Genomic DNA, 22792 nt, shown 5'->3' with positions numbered 1-22792 from the left:
CCGTGATGCACCTATCACGTCAGCAACAGTCGATACGTGCGTGTGGATGGGTGAGGGAAGCGTGAGGTGTGTGAAGATATTACGTGGATGAGAAGGGGGGCGGGTAAATTTATGTTGCAGTGCGTGTGGCTCGCTCGTCGGCCAGCACATATAAAGCCAGCCTCCACGTGGGTCGCGGCGTAAACACCGAGTGGCCGGCGAGGGGAGTGTTGTGTCACCCTGTGTCGTCTCGCTCACTGGACCATACCCACCCTTCCAAACTCAACTTCTTACAAGTCAGCTTAACTTTTAATTTCCCTCACTGGCTTCTGTTTCTGTTTCTAATAGCACTGGCCACACTCCCTGTCACCGGCTAGTGTTTCTGCCTCCAGAATTACTTATACTCTAGTGGCAGATAATAAGTGTCAGAGCAGTCATGAATACCTCCAGTACTATACTGTGTTCCGTAGCATGGCTACTGTCTTGTCTGATGGCTGCAAGCAGCAGCATGCCAAATTTTGTGGCACAAGATGACCTCCTCGGCGGCCAGCATGAAATAAGGATTCACTACAACGGTGTGACGGCCAAGCAGACCTCGGTGGGACGCGACCAGGGCAGCGCCAGGTGAGATTATATTGTGGTAATATTTTGTGCTTGTGTTGCGGTGACACCACAGTGGAGATAAATGAGTCAAGAACCTGCAACATTTGTATCACATGCAAGAATAACACCTACATTTCGAAATGTTTGTAAGGGAGATACATCAGTTTTTGGCAGCACTTGACCTTTTTCATGTATGTGAGTGGGACAGAGGGGAGGGAGTCCATGTCGGATGGAAATTACTACATCTCAATAAAACGTTTGCCATGTGTGTAATCCTTCCATCTCAATTCACGGCACTGGCATACCGACATCAGACAGCCGTGCCGGTAAGAATAATTGATGCCGTGTGTGTGTGTGTGTGTGTGTGTGTGTGTGTGTGTGTGTGTGTGCACCAGGTAACCTGTTCCCAAACCCCAGACTCGGCCACGGTGGAATGCAAATCCAAACGCTGTGCCTGAAGACCAACCCAAGGATAGGCCTAAAGTCTGTTAAAATAAACGGAGATGATAAAGATTCTCAGCCTGTGTTGCAGATACTGTTGTCATAGCTTTGTGACGTGGCCGCTGGGTTGTGTCTGCGATAGAGCAGAAGGGCGGGTAATAAAACACCGTCACTGGCATCTTTATGCACGTTTTATCAGCGGTAGGGCGGCGGGACCGTTGTAAACCACCTGATTAAAATCAACCTGCCTACTTTTCCGACAGATAACATGCTTGTAGCTTACATATACAGAGAGAGAGAGAGAGAGAATAAAAGTGGAACGCTTTCCGCTAAAAATAAAAATATAACAAATTACAAGTTTTTGTGTATAAAGAAATGTAAGGTATGTTTAAATATGGCGTGTGGTAACCTGTAACCACAAAGCAACGTTGTGGCTGGTACAACTGGACAGGGAAGGGCTTTATTGCTTCACTCGACACACCACATTGGTGAGCGGTATTGGACTTTGAAATAGTAAATGCAGACTTACAGATTAAATGAAGCGCGTTACAGGAAGTTGCAGTTCAGGTGGTGTGCGGTGTGTGGGGTTGAGTGTGGAAGCTGCGGACCCTCCACACCACTGGCAGGGCAGGAACGCACGAACCGGCCTCGCACTTTCTCTCACTCAAGGAAAATTTTAAACAGCCACTCTCTTTCATCAACCAAGGATAAACGTTTAAGTTCTATTTTTACCATTAATATGCTAAATACGGCACTGCATATTCATTTTTTTAATCATTAGAGAGTTAATACTTTACTCTGACACATTATATACTTTTTGTGATAGTTTGCCTACATGATCGTTTTTCTTGCATTACCAGTGTTCAGGTTCTGAGACTTTTTTTTTTTCTCATATCCTAAACACGTCCATCCTGGTGTGAAGGCTCAATCATTGCTTTCCTAAAATGAAAACAAACAATTTCTCCACTCGCGTAACTCGAGATAATCTATATATGTTCTTCCTCATTCCACTGAACTCTGGTTATCTCTCCCTTCATCATAATCTGTGTGCCAGCTTTCCTGTCTCAGCCCCCCCCCCCTTCCCCAAACCACCCCCCCTTCCCTTCCCTACCTCACCATTCTACATCACGGGTAACTCATGCCACCCTTTCACCCCGCCCTACGTAACCAGCTCATATCCGGTACACTGTTCATTGACCGATACACATTTCTTATTCTGGAAATGTCGTTACCTATTTTTGTTGTGTCTGCTATATTCAGTTCCCTTCATGCTCGTTCTGTTTCTCGCACAACAGTGGGAAGTGTAGATCCCGAAGAATCCTGTATGTTGTTTTACAAATTTAAGTACATTTTGTTCACTCACGTTTATCACATACGCTCGTGTCTCTAACCTAGATGATAGTGAATATCGGCCACACATTTCCCCTACTTCTCTCTCTCTGGTTGAGCTGATATTCTCTCTCTCTGGTTAAGCTGACACCTGCACACTAAGTCCTCGCTTTACGTCTTTTTTCTTTCTTTGCCATATATACTGGTAGTCCATAGCTAATTACAAAAAATTGCTTAATGAATTTTATTTGATATATTTCAAGCTCATTTACCAGTTTCCCCACTTCACAGTACTGGTTATGTGGAAAAAAGCGGCAATACTTTGCAACACATCCCTGATTTGCAACGATGCCTGTTTGCATTCATCATCCCTCCCCTCCCTACTCCTCCCCTCGCTGTCTTGCTGATTAGGACGGCCTGGGTGAGTGACTGCTGACGCGGCTTTTCTTGTCCCTTGTGCAGTGGTCTGGTGCTGCGTCAGGTCCATCGTCACCACCGGCTGCTGACGCTGGTGTACGTGGGCCAGGTGAGGGAGGACCTCAGCGTGGACGGCCTATCGCTGAGGGACTGCAGGTTGATAGACGACATGCAGGAGGTGCAACAGTTCCTTGAAACCTTCAGGTCGGACGCGGAAACGGCCATGGACACGCCGCCAGGTTAGTGCACACTCCCCTATACACACCTTTACCCAATGTACAGAGCGGCCTGTAGAAAGCACTCCACTATAGAAACTCACCTAGCGGTATCTTGTGTAGCGGGAACGGTTCGGTCTGCTGGTGTGGGCATGACAGTGGAGTGGGAAGTGAATATATGATGCAGGACAGACACTGATAATGCATGACTGCAGCGTCCCATTAAGGGGAAAAAAAAAAAAACGATGCCAATGGAGGTCAGTTATATATGGAACGCCCTGTATATGCCGTCAATAACCCTATACTGTATTTCATGTTTACATTTATAGTCTGTATGAAAAAATTTTCAACAAGATCATCCATAAAACTCACATTTCAACCTCTCATTACTGATTAATGTAGCCTATTTTTTTTTTCCTCTTTTCAACAGGGCCATGGGTGGGTCCTCTACACAACGTCACATTAGTGCACCTGGAAGACGAGACTGAGCTGCCCCAGTACCTCAGGCCCATCGTGCACTTCAGAAAGCTACGGGCACAGGTGGGTGTTGTTACTCTATTATACTCTGTTACTGCACTCAATGTTATGATGTTGTACTGTATGTTACTGCTGTTGCACTGTACGTTATGTTACTGAAATGCATGTAATATGACGTATTTACTAAGGTTTTAATCGTACTCAAATTAATGGAGTGAGAGGGGGGGGGTGAGTTGGGGGGAGGGTAGTCAAATGGTGGGTGACAGAGTGACTTGGAGGCGTTTTGTCTGCGGCCACCCTTTGCGGGATTAGGGCGTCGGGCTATAGATAGATAGATAGATAGAGAGAAAATTTTAGTGTCGAATATACACAAGATCATTGCCATGGTGCCGTGCTTAACATAACCTTAAATTTCTTAATCCAAATACATATGAGTCGCAGGACAGACATGAGTGCTTAATGAGACGTATTTGTGTTGGTTCAGTGCAAGACACACCTGCGTGATGTGCGGCGAGGTGTGCGGGCAGCCAAGCGGGCGGAGAGGACGCACCAGAACAGCAACACTGACACACACTCACACTCAAGGTAAGGGCTATGCAGACACAACTTTGTCTTTGTGCATTATACCGTATATCACAAAACATAAAGTGCATGGAAAATTTTAAACATATGCATTTGTTGGGTACAGTGCTGTTATTTCTATGTGGTTAGTAATGAGCTTCACAAAGTACGTAGCTGTCTGAACTTAAACGTTTATATAAGTCATACGCACTGTACTGTGAGGTGGCTTAAAATCTGTCAATATAAAGAATCCAATGTCATGTGGATAACGTGAATGTGGGAGTGCACGTCGTTGTGTGTGTATTATAGATGCCATGGTGGGGTGGGAGTGGTGGGAACATAAATGCTTCCCTCCTGCTCTCCCGCTGCTGCTTCTTCCACGCCTCCTTCCTCTTGCCTCGCGTCATGGTGTCCTTCTTGTAGCTGCTGTGCTCTTAGTTGCCGTAGGTGCGTGTGGGTCAGACAGGCAGGTCGGTGTGTCGGCTTGCTCTTGTACAGTAGGTTGTGCTGGTGGTGGCGGCTCGAGTGTATTGGTACTGGCTCCATCAAGCAGGGGTGTCGTGTTGTCACAGTACAGGCAGCATCGTTCCAGTACTCGCATTATGCATACACACCAACACTACATGAAATGATAAATCGGCGGTTCATAGAGACAGAGTTATGTTTCTACACACACTACATACTGAACGCAAAGGATACAAGAAAATTTAGTTTGTATTATTATTATTTTTTTGTTTACGTAGCGTTGAAGTGCATGTTGCAGTAGCGTTCAGGTGCATGCTGATGACTTTACTGTCTACAGATAAATTCACTGTAGCCGTATCATTACACACGTAATAAGCACATCGTCTGTGGTAATATTTCCTATAGCCTTTGCATGTCATCACTTGTGTATCCTGTAAATTTTTCCCAACAAATGTGATGCACTGCGTGGAATCTAGTGAATGCATAACCTGAGGATCATCATCACACGTTCTTATCAAGAACATTTTAACCTTTGGGCATGCCTGACAAATGGTACTGGCATCAATTGAACAAAAGACACCTGTAATATGTGTGCATAAAGTATTACTGCATGTGTAGAGTAATGTGCATGGTTCAGTGTTTTCTTTTTCCTTTGCGCCTGCTGTACCGTAAAGCTGCCCTGCCTATGATACACAGTAAATGCATGTCCAGTAGCACGTGTTGGCAGTCGGCGCTCAGTGTACTGTAGTAATGCTAGTAAATGGGGTATCATGCCGCATAATTTTGCTTCTATATTTTTTGTTTTCAGTATAATAATTTTGGTACAATTTTATTTTTTTGTGTAGGCTACTTTCTATGTTACTGCTAACAATGATCTATTTAACATATTTACTGAAAAGAGTATTAATTTGGGTATCATTAATAACGGGACAAAGATGCTGGGGTTTCATACTAACACCTACGTTGTTCTCGAAGATTTATTTATTATTATACTACAGACGAAAGTATCACAAGTGTCTTAATAACAAAGTGCCGTGAGTTGCTGATGTAAGAATTATACTCACACAGGGAAAGATTAAGTGGGATTTCAGCCCAACTTAGAGCCTCATCAACGTCAAGATCTGGCTGAAATTGATCTATCTTGTGGGTATTATACTTTCATCTCATCTTGATTTAAAGTCCCACAGTGTTCTTTGTGTTACTGCTGAGGACACTTTTTGCCTGTTCTCAGACTGACAATGTTTACAGACGTACTCTTAAATTACATTCGTGGAACAAAAAAAAATATTAATCTTACTCTGTGGACAAGCTGCTGAGACTTACTATGCTTTTCTTGAAAATTACAATCTAACCATACGCCTTATTAACATCAGTAGACTCTGGATTAATACTCTGGCCTCATACACTTGCTTTGTTCTCTGTCCTGTTATTGTGCGACCCACCTGAACATACAGTAGAGTTGTCCAGTAAGAGGGATGGGTGGGAGTTTGTGGGTTAATAGTAAGAAGATGTGGGTTTGTGCCATCATGGGAGAGAGGGGGGTTGCACGTTCATGGGGGGTGAGTTGGTGTGTGGTGGAAGTGTTGGCGGTTGTGTCGTGTGGTGAAGCATGGGGCACCACACGAGGTTCTGGTCCCTGACGCTCCATGGCGGTGTGTTGACGCAGGAGGCGGAGATGGATTTTGAACGAGTTCTTCATCCTGCCGGGGACCAAGTGGTGTGGCAACGATGACCTAGCCACGTCGTTCAGTGACCTGGATGGACACGTTGGGGCGGACCGCTGCTGCCGCAAACATGACCGCTGTCCCATCAACATCAGAGGCATGCAGAAGAAGTTTGGTACATACAACTCTTACCCCACCACCGTCTCGCACTGCCTTTGTGACGAGAGGTAAGTTAGAGCATCTCAAACCTCTCTGCTTCCCGGTTGGCCACAAGTTTGTCGTTGATGTCCTTAGGTCGGTGGCATACACGGGTTATGAACACTTGGGTAGGTTGATGGTTTAGTGGTATTCTTTGGTGGTGTGTGGGGTTGGTGGTGGGTTGTGTGGTTTTCATGCGAGGTGAGGATACAGGCGGAGTGGAGGAGGGAGCGGCCCACACCTAACCCAGGTAAGTGGCACAGGTCTGTTTGTTAGGTCGAAGCGCTCCCTGCTGAGTTTCCGGATGCCGTTCACGAAGTGGTGCGGCGCCCACTATGATGCCCAGACGTACGGTGACTTGGGAGGGCTGGTGAGGCTAGACCACTGCTGCCGCCAACACGACATGCACTGCCCCTTCTTTATCAAGTTTATGGAGGAGAAGTACGGCCTCAGGAACTACAACATTGGTACCATCAACCATTGTGGATGTGATCAGAGGTAAGTCCCAAGCCGTTTGTCGAACAGTAAGCATTCATAAAGTGATGCTGTGCTGGATTACTCTGCTAGTGCTCTGTGACACTCTGGGTTCTGAATCTGGTCGACGTTAAACTGTTTTCTTCAGTTAGGGAAAAACCACACTGCTCAAATGAATAACAGTTTTCGAGTAAGTAAAATAACATTGAATGGAACTGATTATTATTAAGGAATAATACTGCAAAAATTTCTAGTACCAGTGTTAGTAGATACAAAAACTGCGAATCACACGAAAACAAGACATATACATTGCTGAAAATATCTAAGCTTCGTCCGCCCGAGTCAATCGTGAGGTGAACGACTGGTGGTTAGCTAAGGTTATGTCAATATTATGAGGGCACCGCTTACGAAAGGCAAACCGTGCGTCGCTCTGGTCGTGAGTTATTTCCGAAACATGAAACTTTGGTCTGTAGTGATTGTGGATTAGCCCTCGTAATGTGGGTATAGTCACTTTATTTCCAGTACGATGACGTCTTCTTCTTACAATCACCACAACAGCCAGATGATTTTATTAACCTCGAAAACCTCCTAGTAGTGAAGAGGTTAGCAAAGGTGTACGTAAACTCACTAGCTTGAAGTCTCCCTCAAATTGAATTAACATCGTCTGTAGGCCTAGATACCAATACGAAAAAAAAAAAATCCATCGTCGTTAACGTACTGAGATAAAGCGTCTTCAATAAATGATTTAAATATCCAGGAAGGACATGGAATAGGGAGTTTTGAATTTTGCATTGCTTCTTGTTCATCGTGGAAAAAATAAAAAAGAGAGAGAGAGAGAGAGAGATGAGAAGTTACTGTACACGTAAAGAAAAAATATCCGGGCTGAGATTCACAAACTTATGAATTACCTAATACTATGATTTCCTCTCTCTCTCTCTCTCTCTCTCTCTCTCTCTCTCAAACAAGGAAGGAAGCGTGCATAACCCCCCCATATTTCTTGCTCTTCATGCAAAACAGATCATAGTTACGATAGGAAATTGATCTTAAGTTTCTTTGTGAATTCGGGCCCAAGGTATCGTGTGCCAAAAGGAAGAGGAGGCCACTGGCAGTATTCATAAAAGATCTTAACACAAATTTTAAGATAATCAAGTCCGCAGCAGTTAAATATTACGGTGAATTATTTTGTTTTGCGTTTTTCATGTTATTCTTCATTCTAGTTTGGGTGTGGAGTGAAAATGAGAATATGAGCTGGCGATTTTATACGTGTTTGAGCTTAAGAAAGTTTGTGAATTTGGTTCCCGGTGTGCCTAGTGCCGTGCTGCCTAACGGAGTAACGCTAGGCATGTGTGTGTGTGTGTGTGTGTGTGTGTGTGTGTGTGTGTGTGTGTGTGAAAGAGAGAGAGAGAGAGAATTGTCATACTCTCATGTTCTTGGTATCTCCAGACGATTTCATTCAGCTAAGGAAAGACTTGGATCTGAAGGGGTTTGATTATAGCTTTGATTATAGCCTTTAACAACCCCATACACTTACCAGACTCTCCTAAGCTGAATAAAATCGTCTGGTTGTAGCAAGAAAAAAAAAACGCATCCTATTAATGATGTAGTTAAGATTGTCCGAAAGTTCTCTGCTATATTTTTCTCCAACAACATAATTAATTTGTAAAAAAAAAAAAAAGGGTTCATGCTTGTTAATAGATCTGGAATTACGATGGGATGTTGAAGGAAGGGAAGAGGTGAGTGACAAGGTGTAAAAGGTGACATTCGATATTCATGACAAGAGTGGGTGTTCAAGGTGATGGCTGTGTGATGAAGCCTGAGTGATAGGGGTATGGTGTGTGTGTGTGTGTGTGTGTTTATTTCGACTGACGTTTTCATTTTTTTTACTATTGAGTAGTGTAGGTCATCGTTGTATTTTTATTTATATGACGTTCTGTTTGACTATTAATCTTCAACCTGATTATATATTTCCTTTGCTGGATACATTTCTTCATATATAAAGGGACCCGGTACGAACTGACACAGATACAGATTTTGAACCCCCTTGAGCCCTAGAATGTTCTCTCTCTCTCTCTCTCTCTCTCTCTCTCAGGGTATAACTCCTCCAATGATAAGGTCCAGTCGCGCAGTGAACCCCGTACGTAGAGAGTCAAACACACTAACTACTACTACACTGTTTACCACGCAGCGTCTACAGGGTACAGTGAATGACCCCCAAAGCCAGAAAAACAGAGGGTACACGGGGAAGATAACCAAGCAACAAGGAGCAAAAAGTTAAAAGTCTTGAGATAGCCTCCATACCTAAATACTATGACGCATCTTGTATGTTTTATTTTTTATATCCACACGATTTCCTTCAGACTGTAAGAGTAAGAGGGTTTACATGAATCCTACATTAATCATTTTTATTATGAGGGGCTGTTGAAGAGGAGTAGAACTGTCTGCGGAGTACAAGAGTGAAATGAATTAACCCGTCCTACCAAAAGTGTCTCTGAGGATCAAAGTGGAATTTAACGACGCAGTGGTGACTCGTTTTAGGAATATTCTTCTTTAGCTTTCAAAGACTGACCATATAAATACGATGACGCCTTTACCTATTCTCTCTCTCTCTCTCCACGATTTTATTTGTCTTGAGAAAATCGTTCAAACCGAAACGAGTAGATTAAACCTCCATTAACTCTTTCACTACTACAGGGCTGTACTAAAAAATCGTCTGGGTATGATAAGAACACAACGAAACGGTCATCAACCTACTTTAATAGGGTTGATAAACGTTTGTTCTAGAAACTGGGTGTTGTAACAGAGAGATGAGATAATGCTAGGCTGGTGCGGTGGGAGTAGCTTACATATTCATACACCACACCACACCACACTTACCACGCTGCCGCACTGCCGGAATCAAGCTCTACCACTGCACACATATCTAAAACCACTGGACAGAAATATACTCTTTTTTAATTTAACGGCCGAGATTTCCATCCTTTTGCAGCGTATTTCATATAAGTCAATTGACGACGAAGACAATACTACAGCTTTGCATCATTTCCTTAGCACTTATTCATGACTAGCATCAGATATTAGTGTTTATCTGTTTTTACAACTCGGTATTCAAGATAGAGAGATGGCAATTTTAGGTCACGTCAGAGGGAAGGCATTTTAGCAAGAATTCGCTGACGCTTGTCTGTCTACTGTGGCGATGACAGGTATGACAAAAGAAAAATGAACACGAAAAAAAGTTTGTGATAGCGATACCAAACAAAAGAGTACGAGAAGGAAGGCTACTTTGGCGGTCGGGGAGGAATGAGGAAATATGGAAGGCAAGACACAATGCCGGCTGGGGATTGTCAGCGAAATTTTGCCTCTGACAGTACAATGGCAACAAAAAGTACCCTTACCCACATGGTCGATGCTTCCAGAGAGAGTGGCTGTTGCTTTTTTCTTTTTTTTTTTTTTCTGTAAGGCGAATGCTTCTGGATGAACAATGCTTTTCATGTTATAAGGTTCCATCGTTATTCTTTACTAATAAAAATGGCAGGTATACAATTAAATAGGGTGGAGGAGAGTATTCAGAAATGTCATTCACTAGTTCAAAATGTGGAGACGGAAAAAAGTGAGGGCAATTTTTGTGTACAGTGCAGTCGAAGTCAGTGATGATTTTACACTTACGGGGTTCAGACGTCATCAAGCGAAATTCCAGTTCCTTCAACACACCTTAAAATACCGTGGTAGTTTAGCCAGATCTAGTTAGGTTTTGATTTGTTAACTGTAAATGAACTACTGATCACAGCTCTCAATCCGGCATACATTAGACTGTTCTCGTGGACTCAGGTGGGTTTCTTCATCATCGAAACAATTATTTATATTCTTTCCAAGTCATGTACACTTGGTTTCTGCAGCAAAGAAATTCATGAAGCAGGCTAATTTTCTCAAGAGTTAGAATAAATAATAAAACTGTACATGAGTGCGCGAAAGTATATTCTATGGTTTACAATAATTAAGTAGGAATCACTGCTGACACCGCCACCGTCGCATCCACTACGTCATTCCTCATCGTGAAGGTTATAAGGAAATGCGTGAAACAATGCAAACCAGGAAATATCGGAACTAGGAAGTACCCCAAAACGGACACGATCAAGCTGTCTTCGTGAAAATATAAAAAGTAAACAAGAATGACAGGGAAAAGCGAGTCTGTGCGTACCGGATCATCGGCTGCTTTCCTCTTCATGTCAACTGGCGAACTGTTCTTGATGATGATGTTAGTGATGCCATCTTCTCAGCAGAAATTATACTCTACTTGTCTGCAATGCGCCTGTTTTTTTAATATGTACCTAACCCCTCCATTACATTGAGGCCATTTTCATTATACTGTATTCTTGTTACCGGCAAACGATTTTACTCGTTTTAGGACAAACTTCGCGCAGTAAACAGGATTAATGGAGGCTATACCTAATCCCTGGAGGTCGGAAACAAACACACACACACACACACACACACACACACACACACACACACAACCTTCGAAGTAAAGTCCACAGAATAACGTCTTTTTACATTAATTCCTTCTAACATTCAACTGAGAAGGTCCCCACGGTAGGGAGGGGGTAAGCCTGTCTAGACGCCGCGGCCTCACCTCCCCAGGCATGCAAACTTGGCCCCGTGCCTGAGAACATGACCACCATCAACACTTACCCAGGTTATCAGTCACGGCTTCTTAAATCACGCCACGATTTTATTATTTATCTTGTTATTTCTCGATTCACTTAGTCTTGCTCTTTATACATGAAGAATCGGAGCTGGGGCGATTTTTTGAACTTGTGGGATTTCACGTAACCTTCAATCATTCACTCTTTTATTCAGGTCTTGTTATGCACACATGATTTAATTCGGAACAGAAGAGACTTTCAAATTGTGAGGTTATATGTAGCCATCTTTAACATATTCTCTCCTTTTTCTCTCCCCCCCCCCCTCTCTCTTCCCTTTTTCTCTTTTCTTCTCTAATTATTCTCTCTCTCTCTCTCTCTCTCTCTCTCTCTCCCCCCCCTCTCTCTCTCATTGCTATCCACAGACGATCTTATTCCTATCTGTAGACACCTTTTCAAGTGAAGGGGTTAGATACAGCCTTCGTTAATAGAGAGAGAGAGAGAGAAGGGGGGGAGGGAACAGAGGAGAGTGAGAGGGTGAAAGAGGTGACCTGGAGTGGGAGAGGTGAGAGTGAGAGAATGGATATAAGGAAGAGTGAGAAAAGAGGTTAGAGTGAGAGGATGGGAACAGAGGAGAGTGAAAGGATGGGAAGAGAGTGGGAGAAGAGGTGAGCGTGAGAGAGGAGTTGAGAGTGTAGGAAAGGGAAGAGAGGAGAGTGCGAGAAGAGGTGAGTGTGAGAGAATGAGAAAAGAGGAGGGTGAGAGAGGAGGTGAGGGTGTGAGGATGAGAAGAAAAGACAGTGAGAGAGGTGGTAAGAATGAGAAGATGGGAACACGGGAGAGAGAGGGCGACAGAGGTGACCGGGAAGGAGAGCAGAGGAGACGGCTGCAGGGTGGAGAAGAGTTGTTGACATTCCTTACATTCCTGAGGTGTCGCCACGGATTTATGACTCATCTATAAGTACCCCATACCTAATACTCTCTCTCTCTCTCGTTTTTATTCTTGCTGTCAACGAGCGATTTTTATTCAGATACGAGACTCTTCGAACTGGAGGATTTATAATATTCCTTAATTCCTTCACTGTCAGAGGTCTGTCTTGGGCTGAACAACGGATTAGAGGAGGCATGATCAAGAAAACTGCCAAATCGGAATGGACGGGTTAATGTGTGTGTGTGTGTGTGTTTTCTTTGATGTTCAGAATACTAAGAATGATGCATCTTTTTGAAAATGGCGATTCAGGAAAAAAATAAGAATATATAATTACCCTTTTATAGGCTAAGACCCACGAAGAAATTGTATTCTGGGTAATTCGATTTTTTTCCCCGATAATAGAAACCGTTCGAGAAAAGGTAAATCTTATCACAGTTTATCTTCTACAGTGATTAAGATACTTCGCAATTTTACTCTAGCCTCTGTCAGACAATCGTATTCTGCTAAGGGAAAACAGTTCAGGTGAAAGGTTTAAAAGAACGAAATATTCTGCTATTAATTTGTGTATGTTTTTTTAAAGAAATGTGAAGGAAATGGCTACGGGAGCAAGGGTATTATTTTGTTCTAACGTGTTTTTAGGCGAGCGATTGGTCACTAGAGCTTGTACTATCTTAAAAATAGGGAAAAAAAAAAAGAAAAAAGCCCCGATCGCCTAAACAGGGCAATAAAAGACTGGATGACAGAACAGTTAGCCAGGTGTGTGAGTGTTGTAAGGCTTGGCACGGTGCAACGTAGGCGGAGTCAACCCTCAGATGGTATCGATAAAATTCCCTAAGCCTAAGCTGCAAGACTGCCTGTGTACATCTGCCCTCACGCATACACTTATTGGACTCTTCACAATCAAACTGGCGTGAATGTTACTGATAAAATGCAAAAAAGGAAAGTATGATATGAAAAGTGATTGTTGCAGAGGGTCTTTTATAGTTTAAATTGGTAAGGATCTTTTATAAATCAGGCTTCGTGTACAAGCGCTGGTGAGAGGGTGTGTGTCGCTGCTGCCTCGCCATTGGTCCGCTCCGTGCCTCCGCCTCGCTCACTGGCCGGCCGCGCACACACCCGCCTTGCGTTCCGTGTCATTGGCTCCGTACCCGGCTGAAGGAGAGCAGTCCGGCTGGTGTGGAAAAAAAAAAAAAAAAAAAAAAAATCATGCCACTTTTAAACTCGGCTGGTCATTGGTGGAGGCGGATGGTACGATTGTCTGCAGGATTTGGCGCCACGATATGTTCCTTGTTACGGTACTGGAGGGCACGGCAAGGTGACGAAGGTAGCAACTGGGGCATTTCCCTACCTTTACTACTCCTATCCCGTTAATTTCCCTACCTTTACTACTGCTATCCCGTTAATTTCCCTACCTTTACTACTCCTATCCCGTTAATTTCCCTACCTTTACTACTGCTATCCCGTTAATTTCCCTACCTTTACTACTGCTATCCCGTTAATTTCCCCTACCTTTACTACTGCTATCCCGTTAATTTCCCTGCCTTTACTACTCCTATCCCGTTAATTTCCCTACCTTTGCTACTCCTATCCCGTTAATTTCCCTACCTTTGCTACTCATATCCCGTTAATTTCCCTACCTTTGCTACTCATATCCCGTTAATTTCCCTACCTTTACTACTCACATCCCGTTAATTTCCCTGCCTTTGCTACTCCTATCCCGTTAATTTCCCTACCTTTGCTACTCCTATCCCGTTAATTTCCCTACCTTTACTACTCCTGTCCCGTTAATTTCCCTACCTTTACTACTCCTATCCCGTTAATTTCCCTACCTTTACTACTGCTATCCCGTTAATTTCCCTACCTTTACTACTCCTATCCCGTTAATTTCCCTGCCTTTGCTACTCCTATCCCGTTAATTTCCCCAACTTTGCTACTCCTATCCCGTTAATTTCCCTACCTTTACTACTCCTATCCCGTTAATTTCCCTGCCTTTGCTACTCCTATCCCGTTAATTTCCCTACCTTTACTACTGCTATCCCGTTAATTTCCCTGCCTTTGCTACTCCTATCCCGTTAATTTTCCAACTTTTACTACTCCTATCCCGTTAATTTCCCTACGTTCACTACTCCTATCCCGTTAATATCCCAACTTTTACTACTCCTATCCCGTTAACTTCACAATACTGGAAGAAGAAAAAAAAATATCTTTTGTTTTTACCACATGCGAATGTGATAAAAAAAAAAAAAATGATTCTTCTACATTTCTATGCATGTGAGGGAATTTTTTAAAAGTATAGTTAGTAAAATCGGCTGGTAAATTCTATCCACGCGCCTGATAATGTATGCCAGTTAAAAATATATCACATTTTTGCATCACTTAAATATTCTTCATTCTTTGTGGTAAAAATGTAGACTGGGCTCATTATAAATGCGGGTCCCAGGAGGATGTTGGTCTCATTACACGTCGTCTACAAGTTAGAGGTAATAAATCTTGACTCAGGGGGGGCTCTTGGGGGGCGTTGTGGGGGTGGAGGGGGCTTGATGAAGTCTGGCAAACAGGCTACGTATGAGGGGAAAAATAAAAACTTTACTCCTCAAATATATGCAGGTTTTCATCAGTGTAATTCGTTCACTTTTATACGCAAAGTTTCATCTATTTGCACCTTATCCCTAGCTCAGTGGCGGAGTAAGATATTATGGTGCTACCTCCTCTCTGCACCGCTTCTTCATGACTAGCTCCATATCTAAGCGTTAATTTCTCTTTATAGCTCAGCAATGTAGATAGAAATATTTCCGCCTAGGTTAAAATGGACATAGTATAGGCCCATACGTGTTTGTTACAGATGTACAGATGACGCTTCTACACCAGGATAAAGTCGAGAGAGTAAGGGAATGAAAATAACTAAGTTAAGGACTCGAAATGTCAGTTTTAGAATGAAGGGAATACAGAAGTGAAGGTGGTTGTGAGAGGGTGAGGCTGAGTCAGGGTGGAAGGAGGGAGTGAGGGAGGTGTGGGCCCCGGGAGAAATCAGGGTCTGGTGGTGGTAATTATGTGGTCCCCCTGGCCCCGGGCTAAGGCTCCACGGTGCCTAGGCAAAGGCAGGTATTCTCCTTGACTTGCGACATGTTGTTAACTCCTATTCATTAGCGATTTAGTTTGTCTATTGCACTAAATATCCATTGCCTTAATACTGATATGTGTGACGACAGAAAAAAATCTTTACAACTAAATCTTCCAGGTAATACTAATGCAAAATATGTCAGTATTAAAGAAGTATATACAACATCCCAAATATTAAAGTCTAGTAGGCCATATAAATAGGCAAGGACGTTGTATGACATAGGGATCTGGCTGCTGCACAGACGGACACCAAAATCATTTCTCTGGTACTGTGTGAGATAAACAGAGGGAGATAAGTTCACCGAATATTTTCACCTCTTCTGCTTTTCACTTTCCTCTGCTGGCTATTCCTAAGCAAAGAAAGGCCTGGTATATTTCTCTGTCCATAGCTGTTGCTGTTTGCTGTGATGCGTCAGGGAGGAGGGTTACAGATGTGTCATAAGTGTTAAGCAGGCACAGTGAGAAAACTGGGTGAACTTTTTTTTTTTTTTTTTAGACTGTACAGGCAGAGATATACAAAAATTTCTTCTGATATTAAACTACGTCTACTTATCACTTTAAACAAGTCCATTAGTTCCCTCTTTAACGCATCATATCGGAGAACATCAGCTATGGGCAGAAAGACAACCCTCTCAGTTTAGAATAATAGCCAGAGCAGAGAAGTGGGTAGAGGAAGAGCTATAATATCAGGTGAATTTTTGTCCTCGATTGTACCTTACTTGTCCACGTGATACACCGGAAAACAGGAGGCACGGTTTTATAAAAAAGAATGTTGAATCTAAATGTAACGGAGAATGCAACGCACAGATTTGAAAGCAGACCTAGTGTGACAAAAAGTTGAACAATAATAAAAAGTTGAACAGTGAAAAAAAAAAAATTGAACATAAAGGCTAACATCAAATACCAGGAGTAAAAAAAAAAATAAATAAATACAAAAGTGATGTGTTGTGGTGATGATGGATGAGGACAGCCAGTGCCGATGTGGTATGAGACGCGGTGCTGCTCTGCCCTCGCGTCCCTCATCACAAATGTTGAATACAGTGCTTAAGGATCGTAACATTTAACACTGTAATCTGTTTGTTTTCACCCGAGGGAACTGGGTCAATTCTATAACTCTAATACTAAGATGTTGTGGTGGCATGAAATTCGATGAGCCTTACAATAGTTATGGGATAGGAATGAGTCTCCTTGTACACTAGTCAAATCAACCCCCCACTCTCACACTTAGCCATCACCTGAGCTGAAAGGGGTTACCGATCTTTTATTAGGTTGGAGTGAATGTACTATAAACGTTCGGTGGTGTAACTAGAAGCACACTGGGCCCGCAACCCAGACATAACGGGTTCGACTCCCAGGTCGACCACTAGACCCCTGGGCAAGGTCCCTTCACCCTAGCCTGTTCGCATTAAGACTGAAACAGGGACCTGGGGTTTTTAAGTCGCTGGTCACGTGCCATAGTGTGATGGAATGTCTGGGTGCCTTCCTTGTCAGTGACGAACCAATACACATTTCTGATGATGTAGGATAGGGATATGGCAGTTAGGGAAGCTATTTGTCGTAAAATCAATACTCAGTAAGAAGTACAACTATCTCTTAAGTGAACGATTTTTTATTACACACCGTTTATTTATAATTATCTTACACACGTCAGCCAAGTGAATGTGTTAATATGATAATGCTACGGTCAGGATTATAGGCTTGATACCTATTCTCGGTCGAGACGGAAGAGATACCCCAAACTGAATAAATTCGTCAAACGACAGCCTGCACAAAGTACGTGTGGGTCATCCAGCTTGAAATGGTCAAATGAATAATACGTAAATCTGACTTACGACAGTACGAAAAATAATAACTTTACGTTCGTATCAAATTTTTACACGGTGGTTGGTTAGCACATATTTATGCGGCGACCCGTATGGGCTACATGAGGCTCTAAATATGTACAGCCAGTGTGGTGTGCATTTAAGTATTCAAGTGCTTGGTGGCCGGGCTAGGTGAGTGGTGTGGTCAGGTGGTGGTGGTGGTGGTAGTAACTAGTCGGCCGCTGCTGCCAGGCATCACTTACTGCTTGCTCACCACCTCAGTAAGACCAACAGCATTTCCAGTAAGTTTTATTTTTCACTGCTAATGCCACATTTACGTATTTTATTCAAACAGACATTACAAGATTTTTTTTCACCTGTGACATTATTTTGACTAACCTTTTCGCTTCAGTAATTACGCTTAGTTATTTTACTCCGGGTATTATCAGATGACATTTAGTTGAGAAAAGTTCCAACAGTCAAAGAGTGAAGGAAAAGACGCTAGTGAAATTATGCTTAAGCCTAAATGCAGACATCGCCGGTGAGTGTGCATGGCTTACAACTTTCACCGAGACCTGCCACGTCAGAAGCAAGAAAAGGTTGCTGCGTGCACGTATTTATCACATAACCTATACCAGCACCTGTGATATCTGTCCAGCGAGCAAGTACAATATTCGTCTGACTATTGCGTATGATTCAGTCAAGCGATGTTGCCCACAGACGGTACTTGTAGCATGGGCACAAAGAATTTTCCTCCCCCTGCTAGTGTCAGCCAAGCAGAGTGCGATGCCAAGACCCAGCCTTTAAGATTAAGCTTACAGAGGTGCTGCTGCCGTCACATCAGCACTCGCTCCTCGCTTACCTTATACAGACTGCTTACATAGATAACGTACACGCATGTTTTTTTCTCTCGGTAGGATGAGTCAAGGCATGTGAGACGTCAAGCTGCAATCGAATGAGACTAAACATAGAGAAATATCATTGAATGGTGTGTGTGTGTGTGTGTGTGTGTGTGTGTGTGTGTGTGTGTGTGTGTGTGTGTAAGCCAAGACGTACGAGGCACCAAGAATGAACCAGCGAGACTAAACATACAGAGATGCCGCTAACATTACGTATGTGCTCTTCCTCAATTACCTAATAGAAGCTGTTGATGAAAGAGATCGTATATATCTTTCATTTACTTCGTGAGCCAGAAAGTGTGAGGTGCCAAGACATAACCGAGGAGACTAAACATACTCATCGCCTACACCAACTCCTGACTTATCGCTTACACCAACACCTGACTCATCGCTTACACCAATACCTGACTTACTGCTTACACCAACACCTGACTTATTCCTTACACCAGTACCTGACTTACTGCTTACACCAACACCGGCAACCCTTCCTCACCTACCTAGTCCAAACTGCTTTTATTTCTGACTTGCTAACTGCTGTATTGACGACACTTTTTTTGTTCCATTAATAACATGAGTCAAGAGTTTAAGATGACAAGATCCAGCCGACCAGACTACACTTACGGCCACCACTTACACTAACACCCGCGAGACTACACTTAACGAACACACTAACACCTGTGCCCCGTCTTCACCTACCTAACACAAACTAACTTACAAGGAGAACAGATTGATTTTTAGTAATGTGAGCCAGAGAGTGCGAAATAAAAGTCCCAACAAAAGAATAATAACTCGCAGGGATCCCGTTTACACCAAATTTGCGAGCATCCCCACTTAAATCATCTCCTTCCATCCTACGATTTTTTTTTTTTACATGATCCTTTTACAATTGGGAAGGACGTGTATATATGAAGGGAATTTTGAATACTATATCTCGCCACTAAAGCTCCAAAAATCTCCCCTAAGCTGAATAAAATCGTCTGGAAAACATTGAAAGACGAGGGCATGGGATGGAATGTGCTAATACCAGCCGCTTTCACTTTCGATCTACTGACAGTTGGTGTTGGATCAGCTCATGGAGGGTCAGCAGTTTGAGTCAGCTGTGGATAATCAGCACTTTGTCAGCATTACTACACGCTGTCCACTTTAAGTCCTCCAGTTGAACGTTTTTTTATTTTTTTATTTTTTTGGTTTATTTCTCACAGCGTCAAAAGATTCTTACGGGTCTTTCCTAATGAAACAGTTAATGACTATTTATAACCTCAGTAGAAGTAAATTTTGCTTATAAATGCCACATCTCCTTGAATGCTGAGAATCAAAGAGTAAAGCTATAGTCACTTCTTAACCTGGACCAGATTTTCGTCTCAGGCGTATTTTACACATGAATGGTAGAAAAAATCAAAATCAGCTCGTCATCCTTTCCACTGCACTTCTTCCTGACTAGCACCACACTGTAGTTTTAATCTCCTGCTACAACTCAGCATTCAAGATAGGGAGACGGCAAATTTAGGCTATGTTAACGCTAAAGGGGCCTAGTCGCGAAGTGCTATGGGAAGGATGTGCAACCGTAGTAGTGACTTGCTGTGGCACTGGGCTATAAGAAACAAGCTACAATAGAACCGAAATTTCCGACAAGTTAAGGTGAACGAACACTACCATAATGTCTCATACATATTAACCCTTTAAGTACCAAGATTTAATACGTATCCAACTCTGTCTGTCTGTCTGTCTGTCTGTCTCTCTCTCTCTAAGACGATTTAATTCAACTTGCGAAAGGACAGGCTTCTCTGACTCACTCACTCTACCTTGGCCCAGAATTTTATCCTTTTGCAGTTTATATCACGTAGCTCAGTGGCAGAACAAGACAATTCTCTGACCCTACATCCTTTCTGTAGCACTTCTTCGTGACTAGCATCATATTCTAGTGTTAATCTACTACCATAACTCAGCATTCAAGATGGAGAGATGGCAATTTTAGGCCAAGGTAAAGTGAGCAGAGTTTAGCAATAATGGGGTAATGCATATCTAAGTCCTGCAGTTCCACGTCTCTCCAAAGCTGGATAAAACTGAATGCACAGAATATAAAGTCATTGGTGTGTGTGTGTGTGTGTGTGTGTGTGAGAGAGAGAGAGAGAGAGAGAGAGAGAGAGAGAGAGAGAGAGAGAGAGAGAGAGAGAGAGAATTGACTTTCTTGGAATCATGGGGTGAAGGAATCCTGGAAAAATAAATCATGAGTTTAAATAATACCCTCCTTGCAATTCTGGTCCATTGAATAATTACACATGAGTCCAGAATTCTCAAAAAAAAAAAAAAAAAAAAAATCGCCTGTTTCTATGAACGTGATATCATTCTCTTTCTTGTCTGTGCTCCGGCTGACCCTAAACTCCTTCACTGAGATGACGATTTTTCATTTTAAGTTACTAGCAATAGACGATTTATTGATTTATATTTCTTAGCTAAGGAGAGATTTCTTAAAGGGTATATACAGTTTTCACATCAACGTCTTCGGCAATAGAGGTCCATCTTAAAATTAATATAAGTGGCAGTAAAATGAATATAATAAAAATAAAAAAAATACGTGATTTGAATTGATGTACTGTAGTCATTCAGAAACTCACGGTCGTATCGGTAAGGAATTATGTTCATTATCTTCCAGTGTAAATACGATAGTCTTTAGCGAAGCAGTAACTGGCGGATGCCATGCCCGTTTTTCTTAGACAATTACTAAGTTGTTGGATCTGAACGGACAGAGTAGTCAAGGATTCTAAAAATAAATCGAATAATACATACATGAACACTTTTATCGTAACCTGTAAACCTGCTCTATCACGCTATCAGAAAAGGAACTATACATTCATTAATTTCGTCTCTGGATAATCCCTTTAACGATCGTACATTAACAGAAGAGAGAGGACTAAAAAAAAGAAAAAAAAGAACTTGACACTGATATCCAATTGTCAGTGTAATAATCCGGTACCGTAGGGAAGGGGGGAGGGAGAAGCACAAAGTATAATTTGCTATCGCGTATATTATTAGTATGTGGTATTTGTAATTTATATGCCGCATGGAAGAGTACAATTTACTGATGATGATGATGATTATTACTATTATTATTATTATATACCCCGAGGTCGTCAACAGTTACCGACATGATTTCTAATCCTGTATTCTCGTCAGGTAAGGAGGCTCCCTGACACCTCTTCCTTAGCGATTTATTTTTTGTTATGGATGGTTAATATCCTTTTGTACGTTATTTATGCAGAGCAGGGGAATACTGGAAGGATTTATGCAACACAGAATATGATAGTAAGGCGTAATATACAAAATAAATCGCTTAAGAAGAGGCGTTAGGGGCTTCCTTAAATTAATATGGGCGCTAATACTCTCTCCTCACTACAGTAGATACACTGCCGCTGACTTTTTCACTCCCATCATTAATTTTTAAAAACTTAATTTTTGCCATCTCCGCTCAAATGTATTCACCTTAGGAGAGACTTAATGACCTGGAGAGATATATAGCCTTCATTAACCCCTTCACCACTACAGCACTCTCCTAAGCTGAATAAAATCGTCTGGTGGCAGTCAGAATGAAAATAAAAGGCATTTCCAGGGTGAAGTGGTGAGCAAAGTGTGGCCTGTTGCTTTCTAATAATCACGAAGAAGTGCTGAGGGTCGAGAGAAAGTGTGGCCAGGCTCAAGTTGGCCTTAACCTACATAACTTCCCGTACGGGGGTCATAGAGTGCTTACCTGCCACCAGATGCTTCCTACCTACACCTGCAACAGACACTGAAGGTGGAATTCTGGAACATATTTACGGTTCAACTCTGATTTGTTTTCGCAAGAACGGGAAGGGAAATGTACTGTACAGCATCAGTGTGTAGCAGAAGGTGTAGCATTCGATACACTTGACAGCCTCAACAAACACCCATATTTATTGGTGGCACTGACGTGAACGAAGGGAGGTGTCAAATATGAAGCGAAATGACTATACGTGACTGTGACGCGTGACTACCGGACGTTGTATTTTAGCTCACCAGTCCCTACATACATTGTCCCAGGTTCATGTGTGGCTAACTGTACATTTTCCTCGTGATTCTGTACTTCCTGCTCAAACAATTATCAGTTACTGGGGAAAAATTACCCGACGATTCTGTATGAGGGACGTGGCAAGGAAAGTCAGCATGAATTTTCTGTGTTTCTAGTTAATCCTGTAAAAAAAAAAATGTCCGATGTTACGACAGGGAACCCATTGTAAGTATTTTTGAGCACCCCACCCTTGAAGTGTGAATCTGGAGGTTGCGTGGCGACGTCTGGGGGGAGACTGAGACGTAGTGAAATTAAATATAAACCTTCGTGCAGTTGACAGGTATTAAGCTAAGCCCTCCATAGTGTGCTGTTAAGTCTGCAATCCAACAATACCATGAATCTCTATCAAACATGGTTCGTACGTTAGTCTTGTAGTTTCTTCACGACTGGGTTAAACTCCGCTTACGAATCAGCATTTAGTACCAATATCTCGTACTTCGCTAACGTATTAACATCTCCAGGAGTATCAACAATAGTGCCAACATCTCGTATTTAA

At 42.5% G+C, this 22792-nt stretch overlaps 1 protein-coding gene across 2 annotated transcripts in view; it reads left to right on the top strand.

Moving 5' to 3' along the window:
- The first annotated feature begins 201 nt into the window (after positions 1–201).
- LOC145400367 (uncharacterized) overlaps positions 202–22792 on the top strand; it is a 37248-nt gene continuing 14657 nt past the window's right edge. Inside the window, exons 1-5 of one of the 2 annotated variants that reach the window (XM_080272872.1) lie at positions 202–603; positions 2815–3008; positions 3415–3524; positions 3946–4046; positions 6626–6847. In XM_080272872.1, the coding sequence (XP_080128998.1) occupies positions 416–603; positions 2815–3008; positions 3415–3524; positions 3946–4046; positions 6626–6847 (815 nt within the window). In that variant the 5' untranslated portion in view covers positions 202–415. Of the gene's footprint in view, positions 604–2814; positions 3009–3414; positions 3525–3945; positions 4047–6153; positions 6379–6625; positions 6848–22792 lie in introns of both variants that reach the window. The other variant, XM_080272871.1, reaches the window with a different exon arrangement.

This window comes from Coenobita brevimanus, chromosome 52 (assembly GCF_032717465.1).
Source record: "Coenobita brevimanus isolate Jiangsu-jjx chromosome 52, ASM3271746v2, whole genome shotgun sequence".
Taxonomy (NCBI): Eukaryota; Metazoa; Arthropoda; class Malacostraca; order Decapoda; family Coenobitidae; genus Coenobita; species Coenobita brevimanus.
The sequence above is the reverse complement of the archived record's forward strand: the minus strand, read 5'-3'. Positions and strand labels throughout refer to the sequence as shown.